This window comes from Chiloscyllium punctatum, chromosome 32 (assembly GCF_047496795.1).
Source record: "Chiloscyllium punctatum isolate Juve2018m chromosome 32, sChiPun1.3, whole genome shotgun sequence".
NCBI lineage: Eukaryota > Metazoa > Chordata > Chondrichthyes > Orectolobiformes > Hemiscylliidae > Chiloscyllium > Chiloscyllium punctatum.
The window spans coordinates 17,708,743-17,725,621 of record NC_092770.1 but is presented as its reverse complement, the minus strand read 5'-3'; the positions used below and the strand labels follow the sequence as shown (position 1 = coordinate 17,725,621).

The following is a 16,879-nucleotide window of genomic DNA, read 5'->3' as shown; positions in this document are numbered from 1 at the left end:
TTGAAACTGTCAGACTGGAATCATTAACTGAACACAGGTTTGTTCTGACAGGACAAATGTGTTGGCGTTTCAGGTAATTTTGAACTTGTGGATATACTCCTGGAGCGGGGAGCAGAGCCGATAATTGGGACGACATGTCGGAATGGCTTCTCAGTCACTCCACACGGTGACATGAGTGCATACAGCCAGGCTGCTGCTCATGGCCACAGGTAACTGGGGCATGGGTGGGTGGGTGGGTGGGTGGGGTCAGCACCTCTCACTGAGGGGATGGGGGTGCACGAGCATTCAGACAGAGAGGAGCGGATGGGTAAATATGGGGCTGAACTGCTCTAGGTGGGCACTGGTTTGGATCGGATACAGTGAGTTGCAGTTTATCCAGCTTCTTAGTTTGCTTGAGGTTTGCATGTTTGGGGACTGCCATCACCCACCATTCCTTGGAATCATTCACGAGCGTTATTCCTGTATTTTCACATCCTGCCTGCTTAGGAATGTGTTTCGGAAATTGCTTGCCCACTCGGAGAAGGAAACGAGGAACGTATTGTCCCTGGAGGAGATTCTGGCCGAGGGGACAGATCCCGCAGGGTCGACCTCAAATTTCACAGGCTCCAACCGGAACAACAAGGCCCGACTGAATGTCCTGAGGGAGGCCGTGTATCACAGCTCCGAGCATGGATACGTCGACATTACCATGGACATCAGGGGCTTTGGTAAGTGTATATGTGTGTTTCCCTCTTTCTCCCTACCCCATCTCTGTCCTCTGTCTGTCTGTTTCTTGCTCCCTGTCTCTGTGTCTTTGTCTCACTCTCTGTTTGTGTAGTCTCCTGTGTCTTGTCTGTGTGTCTCTTCTGTTTCTGCCGCTCTCTACCTGTGTGTGTCTCTCTCTCTCTCTCATTTTCTGTCCGTCTCTCCCTTCTGTCTCTTTCTTTCTCCCTTATTATATTTTGCTCTCTGTCTTTGCTCTTTTCTATTGCGCTCCTCTCTTCTCTCTCACACTCCTCTTTTCTCTCTTGCGCTCTTCTCTTTTCTTTTGTGCTCTCCTTTCTCTCACTCTTTTCTCTCGCTCCTCTTTTCTCTCACTCTCTCTCCTCTTTTTTCTCACTCTCCCCTTTTTCTCGCTCTCCCCCCTTCTCTCTCTCTCCTTCCTCTTTTCTCTGTCTCGCTTCTTTTCTCCCACTCGCCTCTTTTCTCTCTCCCTCCCGTCTCTTTTCTCTCTCTCTTTCCTTCCTCTTTTCTCTCTCTTCTCTCTCGCCTCTTTATTTCTCTCTTCTCTCTCTCTCTCTCTCTCTCGCCCCTTCTCTCTCTCTCTTGCCTCTTTCTCTCTCACTCTCTTCCTCTCCTCTTTTCTCTCTCTCACCTCTTCTCTCTCTCACTACCTCTCTTTCTCTCTCGCTCGCCTTTTTTCTCTCTTTTGCCTCTTTTCTCTCTCTCGCTGTCCTCTTGTCTGTCTGTCTCTCTCTCTCCTCTCTCCCATCCTTCTGTCCATCCATGTTAAATTCCAGAAGGATGAAGAATATGGCTATTTTTTTCTCCACAATAATTGTGATGTGTTTTGAGAGGCTCTGTGATGTTGCTGTGCAAATGGAAGCTCCTTGGATACCCTGTGGTTTTTCCTCCAGACGCAAGCTGAGAATTTCTGAGAGTTTCCTGTTTCCTATCATGTATTGCTATTTCTTTTTTCCCAAGGTAATTACTTAGCATAAATATTTACAAAAAAATACATTACAAATTGACTGCTACAGAAAGGACACTAAAATTCCACTTTTCTCCATGTTCCGACCCCAAGGTGCTACAATACAATTTGAATGCTTTTGATATTTATAGTGTTCATTTCATGTCATTTATTCAGCTCGAAGGCAAAACATTTCAAATTGAATATTACAGAAAGTGAAATAAAATTGAACTTTTCTTCATGCATTTGCTTGAAGCTCATTGGTCTTTCATTCCAAAGAGTTGGCCTTGACCAAGTGCCGCAGACTGGGTGGCATGATGGCTCAGTGGTTAGCACCGCTGCATCACGGTGCCACGGACCCAGGTTCAATTCCAGCCTCGGGTGACTGTCTGTGTGGAGTTGGCACATGCGCGTGAGTTTCCTCTGGGTGCTCCAGTTTCCTCACACAAAAGTGTGCAGATTAGGTGGATTGGCCTTGCTAGATTGTCCGTAGTGTCCAGAGATGTGCAGGCTAGTTGGATTATCCATGGGAAAATGCAGGGTTATAGGGATGGGGTAGACGTGAGAGTCTGGATGGAATACTCTTTGAAGGGTCCATGTGGAACTCAATGGGCCGAATGGCCTGCTTCCATTCTACGACTGGCACATTCTGAGGTCCAGGACTCAGGGATGCACTAAACCTTGGGGCAACAGCTGCAGAGGCTCAATGGGTAAGGGTCACAACCTGAGACCTTTCAAGCCCTTGCGCACTGAGGGACTGGGACTTGAGTTGGGTCCTTCCATTGGATGTCGGAGCTTGCAAATTGCCACTTGTGGCCTGCCTTGTTGCCTTGCTGACAACTTCTAACCTTGAATTGAATTGAATGATCTATTGTCGCTTGTGTTATACAGTGAATAACCGTAAAATACAGTGAAAAGCTTCAACTATTGCCACCATTTTGAATAGTTTAACAATAAAAAGATACATTGAAAGAGAGTCCACCTTCATTCTGCCATCACTGCCCTGACTCCTGGCCGCGTCTCCCACTTTAGTGGCTGCAGTGGGGAAGTCAAATGGCCTGCTCATCCTTGGGCCTATTGAGGCCTTAAAAAAACATCAAGCAACTGATTCCCATGCCAAGTGGTGGTGCCAAGCATCAGAGTGCCTGTCAGAGGTATTCCATCCCGATCAGACAGTCTCCTCTCATTCCTCCTCTTCCTCCCCAACCGCCATCAAGCCAGGCCTCGCAAACTGGGCCCCTCCCTCCTCATAGCCAGGCCCCGCCAGTTCCTTGGACTTATCTGAGGTCCAGCCTCTGTGAAACCAAACTGCCCCCACATTGCAGGCCTCGTTGTAGAGTGGCAACCCCTCGACCCTGACACTGCTGGGAGGTAGAACCTCATCCCCAGATTTGGTCAGGGGTGGGGCAGAGAGGTGCGGTGTGGTTTAAGGGTATGGGAGGTGTTGGTGGCTTTGCTCTAAGCCTGGCCAGATGCTAAATAATGTCCTTCAGGGAAGGTAACTGCCCTCTAGGCAATTAGGGTTCGGCAAAAGATGCTTCCTGACCAGCGGCATCCTCATCCTGTGAATGAATAAAGAAAAAAAAATGACTACCACCTTCTTCAGGAGCAAATAAAGATTGGCAACAAACGGTGGCCCAGTTAGCAATGCCCACATCCCATGAACGAATTGAGAAAACCCTGCCCCTCACTATGATGAGGCTGTTTTGAAATGCAGGGTTTGAATGTTTGAACATGGTGACAGATTATAGAACCATAAAATTTTACATGACAGAAGAAGACCATTCAACCCATAGTGTCTGTCCTGAAAGAGCTACCCAGCTAGGTCCACTCTCCAGCCTTATCTCTGTAACCTTTAAATTCATCATTTTCAAATATGTATCCAGCTCTGTTTTGAAATCTTCTATGGAATCGGCCTCCTCCACTCTCCCAGGGAGCTCAGTCCAAATTCTAACAAGTAGATTTGATTCCCTATAGTGTGGAAACAGGCCCTTCGGTCCAACAAGTCCACACCGACCCTCCAAAGAGTAACCCACCCAGACCCTTTTCACTCTGACTAATGCACCTAACACTATGGGCAATTTAGCATGGCCAATTCACCTGACCTGCACATCTTTAGACTGTGGGAGGAAACCAGAGCAGCCGGAGGAAACCCACGCAGACACGGGGAGAACGTGCAAACTCCACACAGTCAGTCGCCTGAGGCTAGAATTGAACCCAGGACCCTGGTACTGTGAGGCAGCAGTGCTAACCACTGAGCCACTGTGCCACCTCTGACATTTCTCCACATCTCTCTCCTATCTCTCTTGCTGACCATCCTGAACCCCTAGTTACTGACATACCAAGCAGTGGAAACAGAATAGCCTCCTTTACCCAGTCAAAGTTGTTTGTAATTTGGACGAAAGGTGGTGTTGCCTGTCATGCAGTGCTATAATGTGTACCTGGAACGCTGCCTTTGTCTCCCAGGTGTCCCGTGGAACCTGCACTCATGGTTATTATCCCTGAACACGGCATTCCTGCAACACCGCAGACTGGTCATCCAGTGCATCCTGAAGGAGTTCAACACCATCAAGGAGGAAGAGTATAGTGATCAGGCCCTCCTCCTTCAGGGTCTACCACTCCTGTTTCAGATCCTGAGAGCCAGCAAGGTAACACCTTACCACCTGTTCAGAACTCCAACAATGGGCATTGTTTTATGCGTAGTAAGCTAATCGGCTTGTATCCAGGCTAATGTATAGGGATGGGGGAAAGTGAGGACTGGAGATCTGAGTCAAAAAGTGTGGTGCTGGAAAAGCACAGCTGGTCAGGCAGCATCTGAGGAGCAGGAGAGTCGATGTTTTGAGCATAAGGTCTTCTTCATCTGGAGTGTTTTTCCAGCACATTATTGTATAGGGGGGTATGGGTTCGAATCTCACCATAGCAGCTGGTGGTCTTAAATTCACCCAAAATTGGAATTTTGATCCTAAAAGCTAAATTAGTGACAACTGTGTAATCCTTGTTGATTGTCACAAAGTCCTGTCTGGTTCACTTCGTGCCCTTTTAGAGAGGGCATCTACTCTTACCTGGTCTGGCCTACACGTAACTCTACGCTCTGTATTGACTCTTAACTGTTCCCTGAAGTGGCTGAGAAAGACCTTCAGTTCAGCGGCAATTAGCGGGGGGGGGGGGGGGGGCAGAAAATGCTGACCCGGCCACACAGACCACATTGTCTGTGAGAATCATTCAGCACTCGAATCTGCAGTCAGGTGTAAACCTTACTAGAAGCACATGAAAGAATACTGTAATTTCTTTCACTGGACTTCCAAATTAGAAGTTACTGCTGACCAGTCAGCAAAAAGATACACGATGAGAGCAGGCTTCGGTTGGTGGGAAATGAGGCTATTTGGCTCATCCTTCCTGAGTCAGCTCTCTGCCAGCTGTCCGATTACTTCAACAAACAAAAGCAGGAAGTGCTGCAAATACTCAATGGATCCGGCAGCATTTGCAGAGATGTGGGGAGAGAGACAGCAAGAGAGAGTGGATAGACTGAATGGGGAGGTGGGTGAGGGAGTGGTGTATTGCTCGTTGTCTCCCGATAGGGAAGTTGGTCAGCATTTCACTCACTTTAAAATGAGGAGACACCCCACCCTGGGGAGGGGTGGTGGTGCTGGATTCTTTATAAGGTGAGAATGATCTCTTCCAGCCTTGGTAATAGGAAATCCCACCGAAACTGTAGACAATACTCCAGATGCTCTCACTACTGCCTTGTACAGCTGCAACAATGCTTCCCTACATTTATACTCTATTCCTTTAGCAACAAACGCCAAAATTCCATTTGCCTTCCTTATTATCTGCTGTACCTGCGTACTAAGATGGGACATAGTCATACAGCACAGAAACTGACTCTTCGGTCCAACTTGTTCATGCCAACCAGGTATCCCAAACTAAATTAGTCCCACTTGCCTGCTTTTGGCCCATTTCAGTTGAAATTTTCCCTATTCATGTACCTGTCCAAATGTCTTTTAAATGGTGTAACTGTACCTGTTACCAAGGGTGGGAAAGATCACTCTCACCTTGTAAAGAATGCACTCCCCACACCACCCTATTGCAAGCCTCCCGCGGTGGGGTGTCTCCTCATTTTAAAGTGAGCAAAATGCTGACCAACTTCCCTATCTGTGGACAACAAGCAACACACTCGCTCTCTGCAGATGCTATCAGACCTGAGTGTTTGGTGAAGGAAATTACTGTATTCTTTCATGTGCTCCTGGTGAGGTTTACACCTGACTGCAGGTTCGAGTGCTGAATGATTCTCATGGGGGATGTGGTCAGCATGGCTGGGCCAGCATTTGTTGCCCATCCTTACCACTTCCTCTGGTAGTTCATTCCATGCACAAACCGCCCTCTATGTGAAAATATTCTCCCTCAGGTTCCTTTTAAATCTTTTCCCCCCTCACCTTAAAGCTATGCCACCTAGTTTTGGACTCTCCCATCATTGGAAAAAGACCCCCCCCCTTCCTATACTCCAGTGAAAAAAGTGTTAGCCTATCCAGCCTCTCCTTATAGATCAAGTCCCTATGCCCAGCAACATCCTGGTAAATCTCTTTTGAAACTTTTCCATTTAATAATATCCTTCCTGTAACAGGCGACTAGAACCTTCCACTGTACTCCAAAAGTTGCCTCATCAGCATCCTGTACAATCTCAACATTACATGCAAACTCTTGTACTCAGTTATCTGAGCAATGAAGGCAAGTGTGCTAAATGCCTTCTTAACCACCCTGTCTACCTGACGCAACTTTCAAAGAACCATGTACCTGAGCCCCCAGGTGTCTCTGTTCAACAGCAGTCCCCAGAGCCCTAGTATTATCTGTATAAGTCTTGTCCTTGTTCGTCTTACCAAAATCAATACCTCATATTTATCTAAATTAAACTATATCTACCACTCCTCAGTCTATCCATCCAGTTGATCAAGATCCCTTTGTAATCTTAGATAATCTTCACTGTCGACTATACCACCAATTTTGGTGTCATCCGCAAACTTAGTAACCATGCCTCCTAAATTCTCATCCAAATCGTTGATAAAAGTGACAAACACTAATGGGCCCAGCACCATTCCCTGTGGAGTACTGCTGGTCACAGCTCTCCAGCCGGAAAAACAACCCTTGTCCAACACACTTTGTCTCCAACCGTCACACCAATTTTGTATCCAATTCCCTAAATTCCATGTGATCTAACTTTACTAACCAGTCTACCATGTGGACCCTTGTCAAAGACCTTAATAAAGTCCTTGTAGACTATGTCTACTGCTCTGCCATCGTGTATCTTTATGGTCATGTCCTCAAAAACTCAATCAAGTTTGTGAATGACGTTAGTGAACCTAGCTCTCAATTACAAATTTTTATTAACTGAATTGGCAGGATTTGAAACTTTATTCCCAGATCGTTACCCTGGGCCTCTGGATTGCTAGTCCACTGACATTACCTCAAATCCACCATCTCCTGGTGTTCGTGTGGGTGCAAACATGGGGGGGGGGGGGGGGGGGAATGGGAATTGGTCTGCATTTGGGGAATGCGCTGCAGGCATTTGGATGAAGTTCAACAAAGGTGAAAGGATTGAGGTGGGCAGTGGGTCATTGAAGCAGCCAAGTCACAAGGATATGCAGCAGATGAGCTGAGGCAGGCATTGTTATGGAGGTAGGTGAAAGTGAGGCCTGCAGATACTGGAGATCAGAGATGAAAGTGTGGTGCTGGAAAAGCACAGCAGGTCAGGCAGAATCCGAGGAGCAGGAAAATCAACGTTTTGGGAAAAAGCCTCATGAAGCTCTTTCTGATGAAGGGCTTTTGCCTTAAACGTCGATTCTTCTGCTCTTCAGATGCTGCCTGACCTGCTGTGCTTCTCCAGTAGCACACACTCGATTTGTTATGGAGGTGAAAGGAAGCTGAGTTGGTGGCTGAGTGTTAAAGTGTCATTGGTGCTCAGGATACGACAAGTACGTTTTGCAAATATCTACAATCTTCATGGTCACTGTCTCTTCTGATTACCCTTTAATTTCAGAATGAAGCAATCAGTCAGCAGTTGGCAGGGATTTTTGTCCAATGTTATGGTCCTTATCCAATTCCCAAGTTTACAGAGATCAAACGGAAGCAGATTTCCCGGCTAGGTACGTTCTGAGTTTGCTGCTTGTGTTGACGCTGCATTTTGTGTTGTAATGTAACCCTGTGTTTCAGTTTGAGATTACCCTGCACTTTGTGTTGTAGTAGTGTCCTGCATTTTGAGTTGTAATATGTCAAAGCCTCATTATCTGTTGGGATTGGGGCATAGACTTCCCATGGATAACGCAAAACATGGACATTGGTATGATGTAACTCTGCTCTGTACCGCGTGGTCAGACTAGATGAATCATTGGGAAAAAGTGAGGTGGGGTCTGGGGCTAAATTCACGAGTAAACAGCTGCACAGGATAACAAGAAGTGAATATATAACCCTGTGATTCTGTTATAATTTAATCATGCACTTTATGTTGTAATGTTGCCCTGTGTTTGAGTTCATGTTGCGAGGTAACCTGCTGAGTTTTGTGTTATGATTTAATATTGCATTTTGCCTCTGTCCAGATCCTCACTTTCTGAATAACAAAGAGATGTCGGATGTTACATTTCTTGTGGAGGGGAAACCGTTTTATGCTCACAGAGTGTTACTGTTCACTGCCTCACCCAGGTAAACTGTTCCCCTTAAAATGTTCTCTGCTGTGGGTGAGGTGAGTGAGTGGCTGGCTGGAGGAGGCATGTTTTATCAAGAGTATGGATCACCTGCCCCCAGGATTCCCAATCACCAACAACAAGTGACACCAATAAACCTCCGTTCACGGTCAAGTTGACCAAGAGGCTTCAAACAGTAGGACAAAAACATATCAGAAACTGAGCCAGGTGACCCAAAAACATGGTAGAAAATGTGACATTCAGGAAGGATTTGAAGGAGGAGAGAGCTATGAAAAGAGGGATCCAGCATGATAAAAATGTCCTGATACCTGACATTGGGTGAGAGCTGGGCAAAGATTATAAATATCATTGGTGGAAGGGACATGTATAACTCAGCAAGGTAGATGCAAGAATTGCATAGCTGTGAACCAAGTAACCAGATTGTTGGGCGATTCTGAGATTGGGAGATTCAGAGCTGTATAAATCTGAAAACAGGCTGGGGGTATGTCTGGGGAGGATGTGGGGGGCATGGGGGAGCGTAGGGGTTGCTTGTTTCCAGTTCAATTATCTAATTTAAGCTCCATGGGGAACGGAATCCCAGTGGATTTCAGCAAGTATTCTTTTGCAATCTGCCTGTCCTTCAGATAGTCTTCAGTGTAGTTCCACATGAAAGGCTCTTACAGTAAGTAAGAGAGTGGTTGTTCTTGAAGGTGGAGTTAGCAGAAAGAAGGAAATGAGCTGTAACTAGTTAGTGAATGAATACAGGCTGGGGAGCATCTTAGAAATCAACACTGGGGCAATACGTAGAATGGAGTGTCTCAGCAATTAATACTGGGGGAAATATACCATGTGAAAACATGTTGTATTTGGAAATGTCAAATGGCCCATTGTGCCCCCAACAGATTCCTGTAGTTGGGTGAGTTTCGTGTTCCATGCTGGGATTGTATTTCCCATATTGAACACCGACCTGCAAGTTCCTGTCCACTGTTCTTGGGTCAAAATCCTGGATTTCCTTGCCTAATGGCATTGTGGGCCAACCTACAGCACAATAACTACAGTGGTTCACAATAACCACCTTCTCAAGGGCAATTAGGGATGGGCAATAAATGCTGGCCAAGCCAGCGACGCCCATGTCCCAAGAGTGAACAGAAAAAAACTTCAGTCTCTCTGGTGTTTTACTGATTGTGTGTTAATGAAAACATTGGGCAGAAGGTAATCACGTTCTGGGTATGGTGTGAATACAGGTGAGGGGAGGGTGGGATGGGTGTTGGCAGCTGGGAAAGTGCTGGCCAACACATGTCAGAATGTGTCCCTGATCCAACTGCAAGGTGATGAATCGCCAATCTGCATGTTCAAATCCCAATTAGGAGAGAGCTCACCAGCATTTCTCCTGCAGTAGGGTGCCCCCCCCCCCCTCCTCGAGCAGAGGCAGGAGCTGAGTGCAAGCAGTGCCCCTGTGGGAGTCACTTCTCAACAACAGGGTCATAGAGTCATACAGCATGGAAACAGACTCTTCGATCCAACTCGTCCATGCTGATCAGTTTTCCCAAACTAAACCAGTCCCATTTGCCTGTGTTTGGCCCATATCCCACTAAACCTTACCCATTCATGTTCCTGTTCAAAAGTCTTTTAAATGTTGTAACTGTACCTGCATTGATCACTTGCTCAGGCAGTTCATTCCACATATGTGCCACCCTCTGTGTGAAAAAGTTGCCCCTCAGGACCCCTTTAAATCTTTCCCCTCTCACCTTAAACCTATGCCCCCTAGTTTCAGACTCCCCTACCCTGGGGAGAAAACCTTTTGCTTTTCACCCTATCTATGCTCCTTATAATTTTATAAATCTCCATTAGGTCACCTCAACCCTCTACATTCCGGTGAAAAAGGTTGCAGCCTCTCCTTATAACTCAAACCCTCCAGCCAGGGTAACAACCTTGTAAGTCTTTTCTGCACTTTTTCCAGTTTAACAATATGTCCTGTAGCAGGGTGACCAGAACTGTATGCAGTACTCCACGAGTGGCCTCACCAATGTCCTATACAACCGTAACATGATGGCACAACTCCTATACTTGGTGCTTTGACCAATGAAGGCGAGCGTACCAAATGCCTTTCTCACCATCTTCATCTACCTGTGACACCACCCTCGTGTCTCCTCGGGGTTTCACTGATGGCAAAGACCAAGCACCCAATTTCTCCTCTGATCAGAGAGCCTTGACAGCTTTTCTTGTCTTAACTATTTATTTGCATGCCCTCCTCCCACCTGCCTCAGCAATGCCTCCCTCTGCTTGTGGGGTTTTTCTTTAAGGATAACCTGCATTAGCCTTGCTGTGAGCTGCTTTCTATCAAACTAACTCCACCTTATCTGTGTGTCTTTAGGTTTAAGACGCTACTTTCAAGCAGGATGTCCTCAGACAATTCATCCAGTATTTTCATCGAAATTGGCCACATAAAGTACAACATATTTAAGGTAACCAGAACACCAATAAACAGCAATGGGCAAAACAGCTGAAGGATGGAGCTGGGTAATAGAGACTACCTGGATCGGTCTGCAGAGAGCAAGTATGGACTCAATGAGCCGAATGGCCGCCTCCTGTGCCATAATGACTGCACACAACTACTGAAGTCCATTCAATCCACTGCTGTGATTGTGTGTTTGATAAATTGTGCCTCTTCCCAACTCCCAGTTTCTCTCCCATGTAAAGATCACATTGCAGGGAATACTGAGCTCTGAATTATATCCAGTTTCTGTGATCACTACGTTGTATCCTTTCAGCTGAATGTTGCTTCTAGCTCCCATTCCTTATGACACCTCCATTGCTGTGCAAAACACCATGGCCTTGTGGCCCAATGGTATAGCTCTCACATGCTTTTTTAAAAAATATTTACCTATTTTTCTGATCAACCAGCTCAGCGATGTTATTACACACCTCTGGAACAGGTAGGACTTGAACCTGGGCCTCCAGGTGTAGGGACATACCGCTGTGGAGAAAGTGAGGATTGCAGAGGCTGGAGATCAGAGTCGAGGATGTGGTGCTGGATAAGCACAGCAGGTCAGGCAGCATCCGAGGAGCAGGAAAATTGACCTCTCAAGCATAAGCCCTTCGTCAGGAATGAGCCCTGATGAAGAGCTTATGCTCAAAATGTCGATTCTCCTGCTCCTCGGGTGCTGCCTGACCTGCTGTGCTTTTCCAGCAACACACTCCCGACGCTACCACTGTGCTACACAAGGGTCCCATAACTTTTTGTTAAACTTTAAATTTTTCATCCATGGGGGATACACCAGCCTGCACTTGTTGCCCATCCCTGACTGCCCTGCGGGAGTTGCCACCTTGAACTGCTGTAGTCCATTTGTAGAGAGACAATTCCTGTGGGTGCCCTGGGAAACGCTGATATTGGACGGTAGAAGCAGGAAGCCTTTCGAGCCTGCCCCACCTTTTTAATAAAATCAGAAGTCACATGACACCAGGTTATCGACCAACAGGTTTATTTGAAATCACAAGCTTTCGGAGCGCTGCGCCTTCTTCAGGTGAAGTGATTGGTCCAGTCCAATTTTCTTTCTGGCTTATAACCCTTGCTATCAAACATCTATCAGACTGAAACAAAATACTGCAGTGCTGGAAATCTGAAATGGAGAATGCTGGAGAAACTCTGGCAGCCTCTCTGGAGAGAGAAACAGAGTCAATGTTTTGAGTCTGGTATGATTCTTCTTCAGAGTAAATGTATCATGTTGAAAGGGTGACTGCCAGACGGTGATGTTAGTGGGTAGGAGTCAGTTGTATGAAATGCTGCATTTTGTAGATGAACCAACTTTCAAGAAGAGAATGTGTGTATGCGTAATTTCATACTTCAACATATGGCTTGGGCAACACTTACCATCTCATTCCTGCTGTTTAATCTTTCCAAATGTTTTTCTCCTGCAGATGGTGATGCAGTATCTTTACTATGGAGGTACAGAGACCCTGCAGATTAGAAACAGTGATATATTAGAGGTGGGTTGAATTTTGCACTGATTAAATCTGGGTTCCTTTGCTGGGCCCAGGGAAGCTAGAATTCTCTTTGGTGTTTCAGAATTTCCTGTTATTATTTTCAGTGCGTGCAGGACAGGGCTGTATGGGCTGGGGTCATGTGATCTTTCTGCACAAATCTTTTACTATTCTTGAAATGGGAACAAGGCGGCTATTCAGTAAGATCATGGCTGGTCTGGTTGTGATCTCATCTTCACTTTACTGCCTGACCCCATTGCCCTGAGCTCATTTCTCTTTCAAGAATTTGTCCTCTCAGCATTGATTATAATCAGTGGATCCCACCTTCACTGTTCTCTAGGGAAGAAGATTGCAAAATTCATTTATCATCATCTTCAATGGGAGACCTCTTATTTTTAACTTTGCCCCCTCTTTTTAGATTTTAGGAGAAGCATCCTCCCATCATCTACCCTGCCATTTCCCTCAGAACAGGAGTTGGTTAGCTCACTTGGCTGGATGGCTGGTTTGTGATGTAGAGTGATCCCAACATCCCTCTGTCGGCTGATGAAGCTCTTGTCTTCTCAACGTTGCCTCTCACCAGAGCTGTGGTGACCCTCAGGTTAAACCTCCACCAGTCATCTCTCGCTAATGAGAGAGCAGCCCTATGGCCCCTCTGGGACTTTGGTGTCGACTACTTGCCCCTCAGAATTTCATGATTCCATAAACTCAGCCCTCTTAGTCGTAAAAGCCAATGGGCCAAAGCTGCTCCCAATAAAATTACCCCCTTCATCTCGGGAATCAGCTGAGTAAAGTTTCTCTGAAATGCTTCCAATGCAAGCACATCCCTCAAGTGTGGAGACCAAGAAATGTACACCGTTCTCCAAGTGCTGTCCCACTAATGCCCAGTACAATTGTAACAGACGTTTCTACCATTGTCATCTCCTCCTCCCCCTCCCCGCACACCCACCATGCCAGAATAAAGACATTCTGTTCGCTTTATAAATTTTTTTTGTATCTGCATGCTGACGTTTTGTGACTAAGTGTACAACCCCACTCCAATCCCTCTGTATTACAGTGTGCAGCAGGCTCTCCATTTATTTTTCCCATCAAAATGGACAATTTTATTTTACCACATGATGCTTCATCTGCCAAATTTGTGCCCACTCATTTCATTAGAGCAGTCCACATTCCAATCCTGGTGCGTATGGACGATATCCAGGCTTGGGCTGATACGTGGAAAGGAACACTTGTGCCACAAAATGTCGGGCAATGACTATCTCCAACAAAAGAGAATCTAACCATTGTCCCTTGTCATTCATTGGCACACCAGAGACTGACTGGTCTAGCCATATAAATACATTAGCTACAAGACCAGGTCAGAGGCTAGGAATCCTGCAGTGAGTAACTTACCTCCTGACGCTGCCAACGCCAGTATGTTATATATATCATACGTGTGTGTGTGTGTGTGTGTGTGTGTGTGTGTGTGTGTGCATGTGGGCGCGCGTGTGTCTTCGAGTATGTGTGCGACTGTGTGTGTGTGTTCGTTCATACTTCTGTTTCTTTGCTACTTTTCAGTTTTGCTCACATCTAGGGCAGTTTAATTTCTAGTCTGAGAATATTTCCCCAAAGTCCAACTAATGACCAATTGCTGCTTGAGTATTTTTAAATATTGCTGTTGAGAATGTACCTCCAGTGATTTTGTCAGGTTTTGAACTTTATTGATGCTGACGGTGACAGCCACCTCATGTTTCTGTTCCAGTTGTTATCAGCAGCAAAGTTCTTCCAGCTTGAGGCTTTGCAGCGACACTGTGAGCTCCTATGTACGAAGATTATCAATGTTGATAACTGTGTGGAAATGTATAATCACTCCAAGGTGAGAGTAATTTCCCAAACTCCCCTCTCACTCCTGCACACTCCCACTCTCTTGCGCTCCTCCTTGCACTCTCATCTTCTCACTCACTCTGCTCTCACTTGTTCTCATTTGACTATTCTCTCGCTCACTCTCTCTCGGTCCCAATCTTGTGCTGTCTCTCTTCCTCACTTTCTCTCACTTCCTTGCTACTTCTATTGCTCTCACTTGTCCTCTCTTGTGCTTGCTCTCCTTCTCACACTCTCACACTCTCACTCTCTTGCCCTCTTGTGCTCCTTTCACTCTATCTCTGTCTCTGACACTCTCTCACTCTTCCTCTCATTCTCGCACTTAGTCTGACATGCTCACTGCTCTCTTTGCACTCTCTCTCAGACATCCTCTTTCTCATTTGCTGTTTGTCTCCCTAGCTCTTGTCTAACTGAAACTTGCTGTCTCTACCTTATTGTCTTTCTAATGTTTCCTCACTCTCACTTTTTTTCCCCTCTTTGTCTTGCTCTGTCTGTGGTGTGTGTCTCTCTCTCTCCCTCTCTTCCCTCCACCCTTCGCCTCACTCTCTTGCACATTTTTCTCACATTCTATCCCATGTGTGCTCTCATTCTTTCTCTATTGTGTTCTTACTCACTCACTCTCATTTTCACTTTCTTGCACACTCCTTTTCCTCCTCTCTCTCTCTCTCTCTTGTGTCTCTGTTGAGAACGGTGGGGTGTCGAAAGTCTCCGTGTGAAACCTGAAGCTGTGCTTCCAGAGGATTCTGCCGGGATAGTGCCTCCTGAAGAGGAGCTGTTCAAGGGCTTTCTCTGCGTTGTGAAGGGGTGGAATAGAATGCAATGAGGCGAGTATAATTCCACCAACCTAGATGTAGAGGGCGATTGTGGTCAGCTGTGCCAAAGGCTACAGACACGCTGAGAATGATGAGGATGTGAGAGTTGGTAATCACCACATTTGTGATGGCCATCATTTGTGTCACCGATAAGAGCTGTGCAGGCCAGAAACTCATTTGGAGAGTGTCACGGGAGAAGACCAACACAATCGGGCTTGGGGATGAGTTGACACTTTGCAAAGGTTGTTACCATTGTCCGGCTGACTGTATTTTATTTGCCTTTCTGCAGTTTGTTGGAGCTGCTCACCTTTCTGCGTTCTGTGAAGGATACTTCCTGAAGAATATGGTCTCTCTAATGGACAACGAAGCTTTCAAGCAATTACTGTACTCCCCTGTGGAGGAGTCGCAGGGACATGATGTGCTGCATGATTTAGAGACTGCACTGGCAGCAAGAATCCAGTCAATACACCTGTCAACCTCAAAGGGATCCATCGTGTGACCCAGGCATATCGTTGACCTGTTTGGTTTCAGACATTGTCGTTTAAGCTTCGGGTCGGATGAAAAGTAACTGCATCTTGCTAAGAGGTGTGGGAGCAAGTAACAGAATTGGGATGGGTTCTATTGCAGCCCTCTGTGCTCTCCCTTTCACTCTGTACAACATACTCCAAGTGTCTCTCCAAGGTCCCCCATCAATCTCCTTTAGATTCAAAGCCAGCAGAAGCACATTTACTCAGCTCCTGAAGAAACAAGCACTTAACAACAGTTTAGTGCAGCAACAAGGGATTAGACCTTGTCTTGGACACAGCGGTCTATCTCTTAACCTGTTTCATATTCACTGTGAAGCCATTGCCGAGAAAGAGAGGGATGGCGGTCAGGACAAGTCAGGAAGTGTTTGGCAGTTTTGCACGTTCTGTGCATGAGGTGGTTTATAAGTGAAGGATGAATATTCAGAAATTGAAGTGTTTCCTCTGGACTCCGAACCATGCACCAGCCTAGACCAGCTCAGCACAAATCGAAGGAGGTAGTGGTATGATAGTAAGGTCACTGGACTAGTAATCCAGAGGCCCAGGCTGATGTTGTGCCGTCACTGGTTCAAATCTCACCATGGCTCTGATGGAATGTGGATTCAATCAATTAATAAAAATTATTTAATAAATCTGGATTTGAAATGCTAGTCTCCATGATGTTGAGCGCAAAACTATCATCGATTATTGTAAAAATCCATCCGGTTCACTAATGTGCTTTGGGTCTTTACCTGGTCTAGTCTACATGTGACTCCAAACCCACAAGATGACTCTTAACTGTCATCTGGCATGCCCCAGGATTGCCACTCAGTTCAAGGGCAATTAGGGATGGGCAACAATTTCTGGTCTTGCCAATGATACCCACATCCCATGAAAGAACAAGTTCTCAATTCACAGCTCCCAGGAGCTGAGCTGTGGGTTCACCAATGCACTTGGTTTGTTTCATTTGTTAGATCTCAGAGTGAAGAGCACCTTCTGTTTTGACTGTACTCGTGAGATTATTTTTGGAAATGCAGGAACTGCAGCCCGTGACCGAGCCGCTAAATGTGTGCAATTAGAGAGTGAGTCTGCTCCATTTGAAATAAAATATTCAGAGCCTCCAGTGATCTGGTTCTCTTTCTGAATAATCCCACAGGATTTCCTTTGATTGTCCTGACTCATTTCTGCCTTTCTGAGGGTTCCAAAAGAACAGGCTTCACTTGCACTACCTCTAGAGTTTTATTGCCCATTCCTGGTAAATTATTTTCTGAGAATTTCCTACACTCTCCTGTTACAGGTATCCCCCTGTATCTGCGGGTGATACGTTCCAAGACCTACCATGGATGCCTGAAACCACGGATAGTAGCAAACCCTATCATTTAAATG

General features: G+C 46.1%; 1 protein-coding gene across 1 annotated transcript in view; it reads left to right on the top strand.

The window, feature by feature from the left end:
- Window positions 1-16,606, top strand: part of btbd11b (BTB (POZ) domain containing 11b) — a 134,068-nt gene extending 117,462 nt beyond the window's left edge. Inside the window, exons 9-17 of the mRNA XM_072551784.1 lie at window positions 74-209; window positions 487-707; window positions 4,136-4,317; window positions 7,701-7,806; window positions 8,257-8,359; window positions 10,715-10,805; window positions 12,259-12,327; window positions 14,060-14,173; window positions 15,280-16,606. Coding sequence (XP_072407885.1) covers window positions 74-209; window positions 487-707; window positions 4,136-4,317; window positions 7,701-7,806; window positions 8,257-8,359; window positions 10,715-10,805; window positions 12,259-12,327; window positions 14,060-14,173; window positions 15,280-15,489 — 1,232 coding nt within the window. The 3' untranslated portion in view covers window positions 15,490-16,606. The remainder of the gene's footprint in view (window positions 1-73; window positions 210-486; window positions 708-4,135; window positions 4,318-7,700; window positions 7,807-8,256; window positions 8,360-10,714; window positions 10,806-12,258; window positions 12,328-14,059; window positions 14,174-15,279) is intronic.
- The last annotated feature ends 273 nt before the right edge of the window (window positions 16,607-16,879 follow it).